At 42.4% G+C, this 13634-nt stretch overlaps 1 protein-coding gene across 2 annotated transcripts in view; it reads right to left on the bottom strand.

Annotated features, from left to right (window-relative positions):
• Window positions 1-13212, bottom strand: part of VAPB (VAMP associated protein B and C) — a 43585-nt gene extending 30373 nt beyond the window's left edge. Inside the window, exon 1 of one of the 2 annotated variants that reach the window (XM_065566063.1) lies at window positions 12682-13212. In XM_065566063.1, the coding sequence (XP_065422135.1) occupies window positions 12682-12739 (58 nt within the window). In that variant the 5' untranslated portion in view covers window positions 12740-13212. The remainder of the gene's footprint in view (window positions 1-12681) is intronic. The other variant, XM_005305820.5, reaches the window with a different exon arrangement.
• Window positions 13213-13634: the final 422 nt, after the last annotated feature.

Below are 13634 nucleotides of genomic sequence, written 5' to 3'. Positions count from 1 at the left end.
CTTGGCCTTGTGATTAAAATCAATGGGAGTTGACACCAATTTAAACAGGAGCAGGTTTGGGCCCTTAAAATTTCTCCACCTGTAAAAGTTAGTATAATATTTAGCTAATCACAGGGAATCTTGTGAAGATGAGTGTTTTAAAAGCACTACATTCCACATTTTAATCATTATCATGTGGCCCTGTAGACATTTGTAATTAAGCAAGCATCAGCAACTTTTTAAATCAAAGTAGTTGAGGAATGAGAAGCTGAGAGTATCTGTATTATATAGATACACATATTTCAGAAGTACTTGGTTGAAAGCAGCACTCCTATTCTGAATTTGAAGATTAATTTTTTAAAAAGTAGGCAGATCTGTATGCCTGCATCACCCACTTCTGACCTATTCACCTCTGATTTATTCTTTTCACATCTTTGCTACCTTGCTTTCTCCTCCCAATTCATGCTATGGCTAGGCAGTTCTTTTACTACCTTTGAAAAGGTATGTACTACCACTGGAAATAGATACTTCACAAAGATCTGGTTCAGCAGAATTCAACTTGAACAGAAAAAACCTCCCACACAACTTCCCAATACTCTACCTATACTTGAAAAGAAAATGGTATTTACAGAAAACATAGTATTTTTCATCCAAAAGTATTTAAAAAAAGCCTTTACAGCAAGATGAAATAGGATGAATCTTCTGAGCCCCCCCCCCCCTTACCCTCCCTCCACAACAGGCTACAAAAACTCCATGGCCCACCTGTGTCACAACGGTTTTTCTGCATATAAAAGCCAGGACCAGCATAGGGGGTAATAAGCAGGGCAATTGCCAGGGGCCCCATGCCACAGGGGGCCCTGAAAAGCTAATTTGCTCAGGGTTTGGCTTTAGCCCTGGGTAGTGAGGCTTGGAGCCCCTGGGCTTCAGCCCCAGGCGGTGGGGCTTAGGCTTTCTGCCCTAGGCCCCAGCAAGTCTAATGCCAGCCCTGTATGGCAGACCCCCTGAAGCCTGCTCACGCCCCCCCCCAGGGGTCCAGGGCCCACTGGTTGAGAACCACTGTTCTAAGAGATTGACATACCGTACAACGTTCATAGGGCACAGATAGTGAAGATCATATTAAAGGTGTTATGGACCTGTTTTTCCCCAGACATGCTCAGAACTCAACTTTCACTGGAGTTCCAGATTCTTAGGACTTAAAAATCAAGCCCTATTTGTTTAGTCTGGGTGGAGTGGTGATGTTGGGATGGAGCTCATATCCACATAAGGTATAATGTTGATAGTATATGCAATTTAAAAAAAAAGTTTCTAGAAGCTTCAGTCCAATAGAGAATTTGCTGTGTGACAAATAGTTTTTTTTCCTATCTGCTTGTAAAATTCTGTTTAGACAACTGTTTCTGCAATTTCATTTGCTATCTAATCTTCTTTACAGTTCTGTCAACTTGTTACTTGCTCCATCTTGCAGCTATTCTCCACCTCACCAACACAACTTCTAAGATTTCTTAGAGATGTGCCAATCCTGGGCTATGGACATGTGACTTTCAGTACTGACTCAATGCCGTAGTTGCTAAAAATGTTCGGTAGCTCTGAAATACGTTTGTGTTCTCAGTCCTATTTCAAATACCTGCATCTCAAAACACACCACACAACCTTGTTAAGTCTCAGTGATCAAAGACTGAATGGCTATGGAGAATTAAGCACACCCTTATGTATGGAAGTAGTCCTTCCAACAGCAAAGAGAAGCACAAAGGCTGGAGAAGCCTGCAAAGGCACTGTTCATGCTGCTATCTGTACACTGAAATCAGCACAAGACTTAGAGCACCAAAAAATTGTATTTCAGGAGTTGTTTTCTAAAAGCCTTAGTGGTATTAGTGTTACTCCTGGGGGAATTCTGCACCAAAAAATTAAAAATTCTACACACGGTCTTTGAAAATTCTGCATATTTTATCAAAACACCACAATATAATCATGCCAGTAAATTATTTTGGTAATTTATTTCAAAATATCTGTCAGCAAGTATGTCTGTAACAATACGGATCACAAAAAAAAAAAAGAATCTGTTTTTTTTTTTTTAAAATGAATAGATTCCTTACTATGCATAATACAGAACTTTGAATCATTCATTTAAATTATAATACAGAACTATATTTCCTCCACCTGTCAGAAGCAGTGCAAAGGCTTGGGGAAGTCAGGGGTAACGGAGGAGCTGATGGAGAGGGAAGGAGCCTAGGGGTGAACATGGAGGGTGCTGGGTGTGGGTGGGAGCAGGGTTTTTTTTTGGGGGGGGGGAGAGCGGGAAGGGGCAAGGGGTGCGATTGTTAGGGAGTTGGAAAGCCTCCCTCATACAGACCCTGGCTGACCCCAAGCCTCCCCCATTCAGATACATCTGCCCCTGTCCCTGCACCCCCCTCACCCCCATGGGTCTCTGCAGCCCCCCTCCCACATCCCTAGTCACCCCACTAGCTCCTGAGCCCATGCCCCAGTGCCCCCCAACTAGCCATTCTAAACTCCAGTCTGTGACACCCCTCCCCCCAGGAGCCCCTGTGTGCCCTACTCTGTCCTAACCTGGCTTCGTGGGCAGGGTACTGTAATGAACTTCTACTCCTGAGAATTCTATGCTCAGTGCTGCAGAATTCCCTCTTCCCCTCTTCTCCCCCGCAAAAAAAAACCCTTTCTGAAACAGAGGTACTGCAGTTCTGCCTTTTGCCCACCAGAAAAGGCAAAACTGCAGCACTTCTTGGGCAAAGTGTATTTTATGTGGGAAAATACAAGATTATGCAGGACAGATTAATTCTGCGTGTCCACATATGCACAAAATTCCCCAAAGAGTAAATTTCATGGTTTGGTGGGCATATTTTCTTCTTCTATTTCCTCTGAAGTAATTTTTTCTAGCCATGCAAGCCCCATCTACCCAGATATCTCTATTTCAGAACACTGAATGTATTAAATATTGGGGGGAGGGAGGAAGAGTAGCAGCTACTATGAACAGTAATTGGACAAAGGTTACAGCAACATGGTAATTTAAAGGAATGTGTATTATCATTCTGCTATAACCCTTGTCTATTTATTCCATAAAGACCCTTTCAAATGTATGGCCACTGTAACAAACAGCAACATCATAATTAACATGACGGCTTTAGAATAAATGGAGAATAATTTTCTTCTCATTATCTAGTTCTAATGTACTAATTTTCTATATACACAAGTCAAATTGTATGCGTTCATATACATTATACATGTAATTTATATCTACAAGGTTGTTACTGAATTGGAAGAGATTCAAAGATGCAATTTATGTATAATTTTAAGTACCTGAATAAAAGTAACAGTGGATGTAAAATTAAAGGTTTCAGGGTACACACAAACTGGCTGCACATCAAGTAGATTATAAAATAACTTCTGCTATTAATATATTCAGGACCTAAAAATGGAGATCAATCCTGTGCTCTGCAAGCAGTGGAAGCTATGGCTCTGCTGTTGAACTCTTAGAGAGCTGGATTATTAGTGATGTTTTCAGGATGTGATGGAAAACACAAAAACAAAAAACAAACAGCATTCAGGAGTAACCAGAGAGCCTAATAGAGCCAGAGAAAAACCTACAATTATTTTTCAGAGGAATCACAGCACAAAATTCAAGATAGTGAGGTGGAAAGCATTCTGCAGTCCTTATACAAAAGCAACTCCCATAGAGGTAATTTGAATTTCTGCATGAGTCAGGAGTGCAGGGTTATGTCTGCAGTGATCAGAATCTAGTTTAGTTTGTAATTGGTACTGTAAGTGCAGGTACCTATAGCCTCACTATGGTTATAAAATTAAAGTTTTTCTCCCAATATAATTCAAGTTAATCGATTGTTTGCATACAAGCTCTCTTACTTTATTATTGCTTCTTATGCCCACAACTGGGAATAGATGGGAGTGTAAAACAGAGAAAATAAGGCATGCTCAACTTTAGCAGAACAAACATTTGGAAAAATGGTATAAAGTCACATGGTATAAATAAGAAGCAAAAAGACATTTTATAAAGCCTTCATTTTCCTGAGTTGTGTAGCCAGTTAATATGACTCTGGGATAATCACGCTTTCAGTGAGCTCAAGTGACTCGTGTTAGGTCTTAAAACTATTTGCAGAAGACAAGATTCCCCCCCATTGTAGGTCCCACACTTACAGAATCTTACAAATTGCATTGTAAATAACTGTTGGATCACCAGGCATACAAGCATATCCCACCTCTCCTTCCCTAATTCCCTACCCCCTACTGTGGAAACTGAACAAGAAAGCAAGATTAAATTGTTCAGAAGCACAGCATCTTTAATCCATAGCACCATGGTAAGAGGGACTTTGTTTACAGCTCAAAGAAGAACTCTGGCATTTAGTAAAGAGATTGTTTTCATAGAGTAGTTACTATAATATGAGATAAAGTACTGCAGGAAGCAGCAGAGCCAGTTTCTGAAATATTAGAAAAGGTGTTTGGAGAAAGCAATATTTTGACATAATTGATGACAGGAGAAACTTACTGAGCTTTGTATGGTGGAGCATGATTTTTTGTTAGCATAAAACCTCAGTCACTTCTTTCCTATCCAGTCTTAAACCCATTTTTAATTAAATATGGAAGCAGTCATGCTCTGTCACACAGGGAGAACATTTTGAGCGGCAGCAAAAGCAAGACAGCTGTTGCAGATTTATTACATAAACCCCTTTCTATAAAAGGCTGCCTAACAGGCCAAGTTTTCAAACTCAACAATTAGTCCAGTCACATTAGAAAAAAAATCCTATGTCCCTTATGCACACAAGAAATGTCCACCTTGGCATGTAAAGCAGTGCCTATAGTTTTGTATATTGAACAAATGTTGAGGGGAAAAAAAACAAGGCTGTAGAGTCTTATTTTAAGCCTTGCCCTTAAATTGGATAATTGTGCTTATGTACTGATGCACATATGCAGCAGGCTGTGTTCTGTCACTGGCACTCAGTGGAGAGAGATGAAGGAAAGAAAGGTCTCAAAGAAGTGGTACTAGCAATGAGAATGTTCTACAGTGCTGGAGTTCATTCTTCACTAAAAAAGAAAGGCCTAATACAGAGGTCCTTAATCTAGCAAAAATGCCCATTTATGTCAATGGGAGTTGTGCTTAATTAGAGACAACAGAATTTGGCTTACAGTAGGGGTTAGGGTAGTTTCTCTATGAAGCATCCTGTTTCTCTATAAACAACAGATAAAATTAGTCCTGGCCAACAGTTATGACACAACAAAACTGCTTAAAACCTAATCCAATAAAGCGTTCAAAAACAACCAACTGCATTGACAAAAAAGTAAAAGGCTGTGTTATTGTACTAACTGGCCAGGTTCTTTCAATACTTGTGTTTTCTCCCTGCAGTGAGCTAATAAGACTGATATGGTAATGAGGTATTAGAAAATGAGTGTTACAGTAAGATGTGGACATAATTAGCAAGGGTCATTTGATTCCTGCATTGTCTCCAGCTTGGCGAAAAGCTACATTTAGAAGCAATACTACCAGCCCTCCCCAAACAAAAAACAAAAAAAAAAACCCACACAAATACTGAGATGAACCTGCATATTACCTAGTTTTCTGCAAAATTAAATTAACACTTAAAATGCTCATTAGACTTGACTGAAGCAATGCCTACATCTTTTTAAAATGGTTATTAAGAGATGTACTTTCCATTGCAGTCTTCCATGAGATTACAGGCGCCTCAAAACGAAGAGAAACTCAGCAGACCAATATTACATCTTCAGTTATTCAAAGCAAGTGTTTACACTAAGTTTTATTACCATTAAAATGATAATTTGGAGCAAAATTCTGCATGTAGAATTTGGCTTTATATCCTTATGTAAACAATCAATTTATATGAATCAAGAGTTCACATGACGACACATGATATGTCTTTAATTCATATAGCTGCAAAATGAGACAGAAATGTACTGATTTACAGAGGAAAATAAACCACTACTTCGTAACTAGAAGGCCTAAAATTACTATTAAAAAAAATAGATTCTGAAGAATTCAACATAATCCAAAGAACTATGATAATTTTGTGCACAAATATTTAGAATGCCTCTAGTTATGATCCCCTTTGACTAATGGTTCTGAGTATGAAGTCTAACATTTTACTAGTGTTTAGATGCGATAAGGCTAAATCTTGCAGTCCCTATGCAAACAAAATTCCTATTGAAGTTAGTGGGACTTCTGCCCTATGGAGGGCTCCACGATTTAATCCATAGTAACTGAGAAGGCAAATAAACCAAGCTGTACCAATCCATTTTAGGACTTTTACAAGCACTTCGGTTTAAATACTAGTGCTCTTTAGACAAATTAGGTACAGCAAGTTTGCCTGATTCACAGTTTAACCGGTCTACTTCGGTTAGGAAAGTGATTTCCCAACCCCGATATAATTACACCAATACAACTACCCCTAGAGCAGATGCAGTAAAATTAGTATAAAGGTGCCATATACCACTAACTGTTTCCCCTTCCCATAAGGGAAATATTTCAGCAGCAGTTCCTAAGGAACCGTACAGTACAGCATGATTCTACGGTCCCTAACACAAGCCATAATGGCTTAGTTTTCAAGTATGCAATGAAAACAGACCCTGATTAAGATTTTCCAAATAGTCTAGGGGATTTAGATATATCTTCAATGAAAATTAATACAAGATGTGGCTACATCTCTTAGACTGCTTTGAAAAACAACTCATAATCCAATCTTAGATCATGGAGTCATAAAAGATACAGCAAGAGACAGCGGACTCAAAATGGTAAAACTGTGCTAACTAGTCTCTATATCGACACACACTCAACCTCACCTATGGGGTTGTTACTAACATATCCATAATATATGAAACAGATAGACAAAAAAAATCACTTTCAAAAGATGAAAAGTTGAAGGCCTGTTGGGGGATATAATGATTGCCATGAACTATAACTTACTTTATCTTTTTTTTTTTTTTAAAGTGATGCTAATTTTCCATGAAGTTACAACTGATGAAAAGTGATCGGGTAATTATAAAGATAATACTAATGATGCACTTAAAATCAGTATAATTCAAGGAGGTACACAGCATGTCTGCTCTACCGTAAAGAACATTTAGCACAGTTAGAATAAGTTATTGATTTTATTTGCATTGCAAAAAGAGCTACTGTAACAAACTACAAATATTTAAGTGTTGCTAGGAAAATGATTAATTTTGTTTCGTATTTGGGTTGTGTGTTGAGATTTGTATAAATTTAGGAAGTTTAGCTGTTCTTTTGATACTGTATTAGGTTTTTATAATCAAACCCAAATGAGCAGGAAGAAATTAATGTTTTGCTGAGAGAGTACAAAACCACTTACTTTGATTAACAATCAGTTACATAATTAAAGTGAAATGTGAACTGATAAGTTTTCCAACAGAGTAGTGGATAGCTATTCATACAGTAGTCTTCAAATAGATGGGAGTAGAGAAATCCTAGTACAGACTGCCATTATGCATGAATCCAGAAAGGCTCATCGTTTCTAAGAGTTTAAAGAAAGCACTGTATGCATTTTCAATTGTGTTCTTTATTCATATCTAAAGGGCAATTTTAAGAAGATTTTTTAAATGATTTCTGTGTACACAGATCAGTGCCCATTCCAGTGACAACACAGGAAATCCCCATTTAGCCACAAAACAGATGTAACATTTCAGAAATGTGCATTGTTCTTACCTAAGAACCCTTAACAATAGCATGCTTAGAACTTTGGAGTATAGAAACCACATGTAGAGGAGACAGGATAGTTTCATCTCCATGATCTATTCAGTCCTTAGCCTCTCTGCTGAGACGGATAGTGATGGAGTCAATTATGCTGATGAACTGCGTGAAGTAGACTAAGATGACCACAAGCAACCAGACTGAGAAACCTAGATCACGAACTACCATAAGCATCAGACATCCACTTTCAGGTTCAAGAGATTTAGGGTAAATCTGAACCAATGACAGATGATAGCTTGCAAAAAACACTACCAAGCCTCAAGCCAATGCCAAAGCAGTGATCTTGATTAAACAGGAAAAATAAAGGGTACACCTCATTCCAAGGTTATTTTTCTGCTCTTTTCAGAAAATGAAGTTATATGGAGTTGTAAAACATATATGCAGAAGCGGGTGCTTGTGCACTGGGAACAGGAAACAGCATTTCCAATTACAAGTAATTCTTATTGGTCTGTCTTCCAAGTTGTTAAACTCAAGCATTTGGCAGTATTGCTATTTGCCAACTGGGGAGCACCACAGCACACTGCTGATTCACAACTCAGGGCCTACCTGTGGGCTAGCCTCTAAGAAAGCTGATGCAAGACATCTTATCTGCTCAATCCAGGCCATTTTATCTTAGCAACTTCTCTGACTCTACTGTATTTTATTAAAGAACACTTCCTTACATCCCCCCCAACCTGGACAGGAAGCAACAGCATTACAATTATATTTAAAATAAGCTAAGTCCTAAAATGGTTGCTTCCTAATGAAATTGTACTTGCTGGCATTAACAGATCAATCATGTCTTTAAGACTACTTTTCAATAAGGTGTCTATACAATTTTAATTTTGTCCCCTTGGGGATCCATACTGTACACTCAATGAGGCAGGAGTCCTGTGGAGAAAACAGTATGATCGTGTAATTAAAAACTATCAAAATGTTTCAAGTGCTTGACTTTGCAACCTAAATGTTCTTTTAAACAGTTTTTACATTTAATTTCCTCGTTTTTACAATTGTATGGTGTGTGTGTGTGTGTGTGTGTGTGTGTGTAACAACTCTCTCCACCATACATCATTAGGGTTTGAACTCTGAATCTTCAGCAAAAACTACTACCACTTGAGCTACAGGACTAAACACATTGGCCCGCAACAGCAGAAGGCAGTTAACAAGGGGTTGGGGGTATGGCAGCCTGACTGGCTCTTTCTCCACATGGGGTTCAGGCTCCTACTCCAAGTGATGTTGGGGCTGGGGGAGGTGGAGGGAGTGGTTTGCTGTAACCATGTGCTGGGTTGGGAGTGGAGAACCTGGTCTTGCTCTCACTCTTGCTCTCCTTCTTCTTCCCTCTCTAGCTAAGTTTCCAGCTTAGTACGTGGTTTGTCCATTGATGCTGCCTTGGTAGTGGAGGGTGCTTGACTTTAGAACAGGGGTCGGCAACGTTTGGCACGCGGCTCGCCAGGGTAAGCACCCCCACTCACCGCGGTTCGCCGTCCCGGGCCAATGGGGGTGGTGAGAAGCGGCGCAGGTGAGGGATATGCTGGCTTCGGCTTCCCGCTGCCCCCACTGGCCCAGGACGGCGAACCGCGGCCAGTGGGGGCCGCAATCGGCCAAACCTGCCGGGTCAGCAGGTAAATAAACTGGTCCGGTCCGCCAGGGTGCTTACCCTGGCGAGCCACGTGCCAAACGTTGCCGACCCCTGCTTTAGGAGGTTCACATTCACTTATTTTTACAGCCTGCCAGGGCAAGTGAGGGAAAAAGAATGGTGATTTCTTCAAACAGAGTAGATTTTAGTAATGCCTGAACAGCATGTCCTGGGACAAATAAAAGACCTAACGCCATAGCTGAATTTCAAAGGTCTGCTGCAAACAATGGAGGTGTAAGAGATTTTCAAAAATGGCATAAAAAAACCTCTCTTATAATGGACAGTGTTAGGCAACCTGAAAATGAGGAGCTGGCAGCAACCCCTCTCTTGTCTATACTTACCTCCAGGTCCAGCGGTAAGTATTCGATCTTCTGGGATCAATTTATCGCGTCTAGACAAGACGCGATAAATCGATCCCGGAAGTGCTCGCCGTTGACGCCGGTACTCCTGCTTCGCGAGAGGAGTACGCGGAGTTGACGGGGGAGCCTGCCTGCCGCGTGTGGACCTGCGGTAAGTTCGAACTAAGATAGTTCGACTTCAGCTACGTTATTCACCTAGCTGAAGTCGAACTATCTTAGTTCGAAGTGGGGGGTTAGTGTGGACCAGCCCTTTCTCTCAACACTATACTACAGCTCAGCACGCTCCCTACCTCTGGATATATTCTTCAAGGTGGTAACCATCTTTCTAGTCTTCTTAAGTAACAGAATGGTATAATAATTTTAGAGCTGGAGACTTCACTACTGTTTTCAACTATGAACTGGCTCCATGCATCTGAAGAAGTGGGTTTTTTACCCACAAAAGCTTATGCCCAAATAAATCTGTTAGTCTTTAAGGTGCCACCAGACTCCTCATTTCAGTGCTGGGATCTTTATACCTCTCATATCCAACATGTGTGTTATGAAACTTAGATTCCAATCCTCCTCCACTGACATCACTAGTGTCTACAAAGTTCTCAGAGATCTTCCAGGGAAGAGCACCATGGTAGCACACAATGATAGAAAGGAATGGAGTGTCTTCTGCTATTGAAATCTCTCAGCAATTCTTATCTACTAATATGATGCAAAATATCCCTTCTAAAATAAGGGTACCTAACTGAAAAACGTAATGTCTGACATATTCATAAGTAATCACCAATAAAAGAAAGTCACATAAGCACTATCCAGAGCAGAATAAACTTCCTGATTACTTCAAATATGGCTTTTCTGAACAAATCTGTTATATTTTCCCTAAGAAAACTGGCTAAAAATTAATTACTAATAATTGAATCTTTGCATACCAAGATACATTATGATAAGTCTTGATGTAGCGTAGATGTTTAAGCACAAGTTTAAATCAAGTCATTTAATATCTGAAAATTGTCACTTGACATTTACATGGTATGTTTCCCCTGTCATAATGCTACAGTATATCAAAGCATAGAAATCACTGTCCTTTACAAATTACTTTTCCTGTCATATGGCTGTAAAAGAAAAATCTAGTGAGTAGTCGACAATTTCACTGATGCTGACAGCTCTGATCTTGAAGCTGTGCATTATTTGATCAACAACTGGTCATCTCTCTATCTCAGCAGATCTTGACAGTTGTTAAAATGGATTGTGTTTTGTGAAAGAGAAACAAAGTACAACCCCGGCCCCCCAACAAATAATGAGTTGTTTCATTCACAACTCAACGCTGATTAAAGGTCAGTACTTTTGTCCATCACACATTCAGACGCTGATTTTTAAGTCTGATGGAAATAATTTTGGAATGGAAATTATTGGCCAAAATGTTTATTTTTATTTTTACATTACTATATTATACTGCAATAGTTTACTTCTAAATTGTGTTTAACTCATTACTGTTGCCTTGGCAACATGCAATTACCTTAATTTGCAACAAAATAAAAACATTCACTCCATACCATATTTATTGCTGTTTTTGTTCTTTTAAATATTTGTTTACCATATTATTTTTGAGATATGTATTGATCAAGATAACAAATAAATATATAGGAATGTTATTTTAGCCACATGTTTAAAATTAAACTACAGCTTTCAATAAAGGTGCAATTAATATTTTAACATCAAACAATCACTACTTTAATCTTTAGCAAATATTCTTCTAAACTTCAGTAGTGTTAGTGTTATATTTTTGTAAGGGGAGATATTTCTACTTCTACTATAAGTGAATTTTATCAATGTTGATATGTAATCTAAGTAGACTGTGTTACAACTTGATGGACTGGACTGTTGTAACATAATAATTTAAGAGCAAATAAAGTTAAACTGTTCACAGGAGGGTTCTTTTTTCAAATAAAATCCCGAACAGATTATTAGGAATGTGTTTGTCTTAGAGGTTTATAAAATAATGAAAAGAAAAACAAAAAAATATTGCCAGATTCAAGACCAGAAATCCCAGATTTTCTTTCATACACAAACTGAAATCCATTCCACATGTTCCAGGGCCCTGGATGGTCCAGCTACATGTAATTCTGACAGCTTTCAGATGGCTGTAAAACTGCTCCAGGAAATAGGAGCCACAAAACCATCCACTTATGCCAGGTGGTGGCTTCTATCTCAGCTGAAAATATTTTTATTCTTCTTTGACTACAACTCTAAAAAAAAAAAAAAAAAAAAAAAAAATCACAGCAGCCAGAGCTAGTGATTAAGACCACAATCAGATTATTTAATCCGTAGGAGTATGTCAGGATACAGCTCACATAAAAGAAGATATATATATCTATATATCTATAAATGTCATACTGAATTACACCCATGAGACAAACTCAAGGCAGAGAGCAATCATACACAGAAAAAGAAGATAAAAGGGCTGTTTCTCATCCTGTACAAATGACAACACCGAGGCGACATGGAAGGTCAGACTATTTCAATGTAGTGCTTCTCTGGAGTGGGAGGGGGAAGATGAGAAATCTGAAGCTGGAGTCTTCTGACTACACACCACCACACGATTGTATGTGTAACACACACACAAATTACAAGACACCCCCTCCTTCCCAGGAAACACCCCACAGAAAGATAAGAAGCATTTCACACCCCTGCCCCCTTCCCCCTTTGTGGTCTCACAATTTCAGGGCTCCGGCATGTCTGGTGCCCAGGGATTGCGGCGAGGCCGGAGCAGAGCGTCGGGGATCCAGACCTAGGGGCAGACGGAAGCACCCAGCGCCCCCACGGGGCACCGGCCGCCTGCCCCACCCAGGGAGCGGTGGGAGGGCCGCAGAGCGGTGGGGCTGCGGGGCAGGGCCTGTAAAGGACATTTGAGCCGCGGGAGCCGAGCGCCAGCCCCCGGAAAATGGCTGCCGCCGGAGCCCAGCCCTTGGCAGCGGCCGCCGAGCCCCGCGGCCACCCCTCACCTTTGAATTTCAGCTCGTGCTGCGGTTCGAGGCTCAGGACCTGCTCCACTTTCGCCATGTTCCTCGGCGGCGGCGGCACCGGGAGGGGGCGGGTAGCTGCGACGCGCCCGGCGGGTTTAAGAACCCCCGAGCCGCGGGTAACCGGCGGGCGGGAGGGGAGCGGCGGCGCCTCTAGGCGGGGTGGGGGCGTCAGGCGGCGGCTGCGCGGCGAGGAGGCTCCCGGCTGGCACACGCTCCCCTCACAGGGACCCGGGGCGGCGCGGTGGGGGCGGGGAAAGGGGCGGGGATAATGCAGCACGGAGAGGCCCAGAGAGAGGCTGCCGCTGACGTCTCCCTCCAGGCGGCCCAGCAAACAGCCTCCGCGCGCGGCGCAGAGCGGCCCAGCCCGGGGCAGGGGAGCCAGGGCGCAGCGCGCAGGGCCGGGAGGGGAGCGCGCAAGCAAGGCAGAGGCGGGGCGGGGCCAAGGTACAGCACGTAGGGTAGGGAGCGCGCAAGGGAGAAGGAGCGCGCAAGGCAGGGCTAGAGCGCAGGGCGGGGAGGGGAGCGCGGAAGGCAGGGCGCAGGGCGGGGAAAGGAGCGCGCAGGGAGGAGCTAGGGCGCGGGGAGGGGAGCGCGCAAGCAAGGCGGGGCGGGGCCAAGGTATAGCACGTAGGGCAGGGAGCGCGCAAGGCAGGGCTAGAGCACAGTTCGGGGAGGGGCTAGGGCGCAGGGCGGGGAGGGGAGTGGAGCGCGCAGAGAGGGGCTAGGGCGCAGGGCGGGGAGGGGAGTGGAGCGCGCAGAGAGGGGCTAGGGCGCAGGGCGGGGAGGGGAGTGGAGCGCGCAGAGAGGGGCGCAGGGCGGGGTGGGGTGGGGAGGGGAGGGGGAGCGCGCAGAGAGGGGCGCAGGGCGGGGAGGGGAGTGGAGCGCGCAGAGAGGGGCGCAGGGCGGGGAGGGGAGTGGAGCGCGCAGAGAGG

Source organism: Chrysemys picta, chromosome 13 (assembly GCF_011386835.1).
Source record: "Chrysemys picta bellii isolate R12L10 chromosome 13, ASM1138683v2, whole genome shotgun sequence".
In the NCBI taxonomy this organism is placed as follows: Eukaryota; Metazoa; Chordata; order Testudines; family Emydidae; genus Chrysemys; species Chrysemys picta.
The sequence above is the reverse complement of the archived record's forward strand: the minus strand, read 5'-3'. Positions and strand labels throughout refer to the sequence as shown.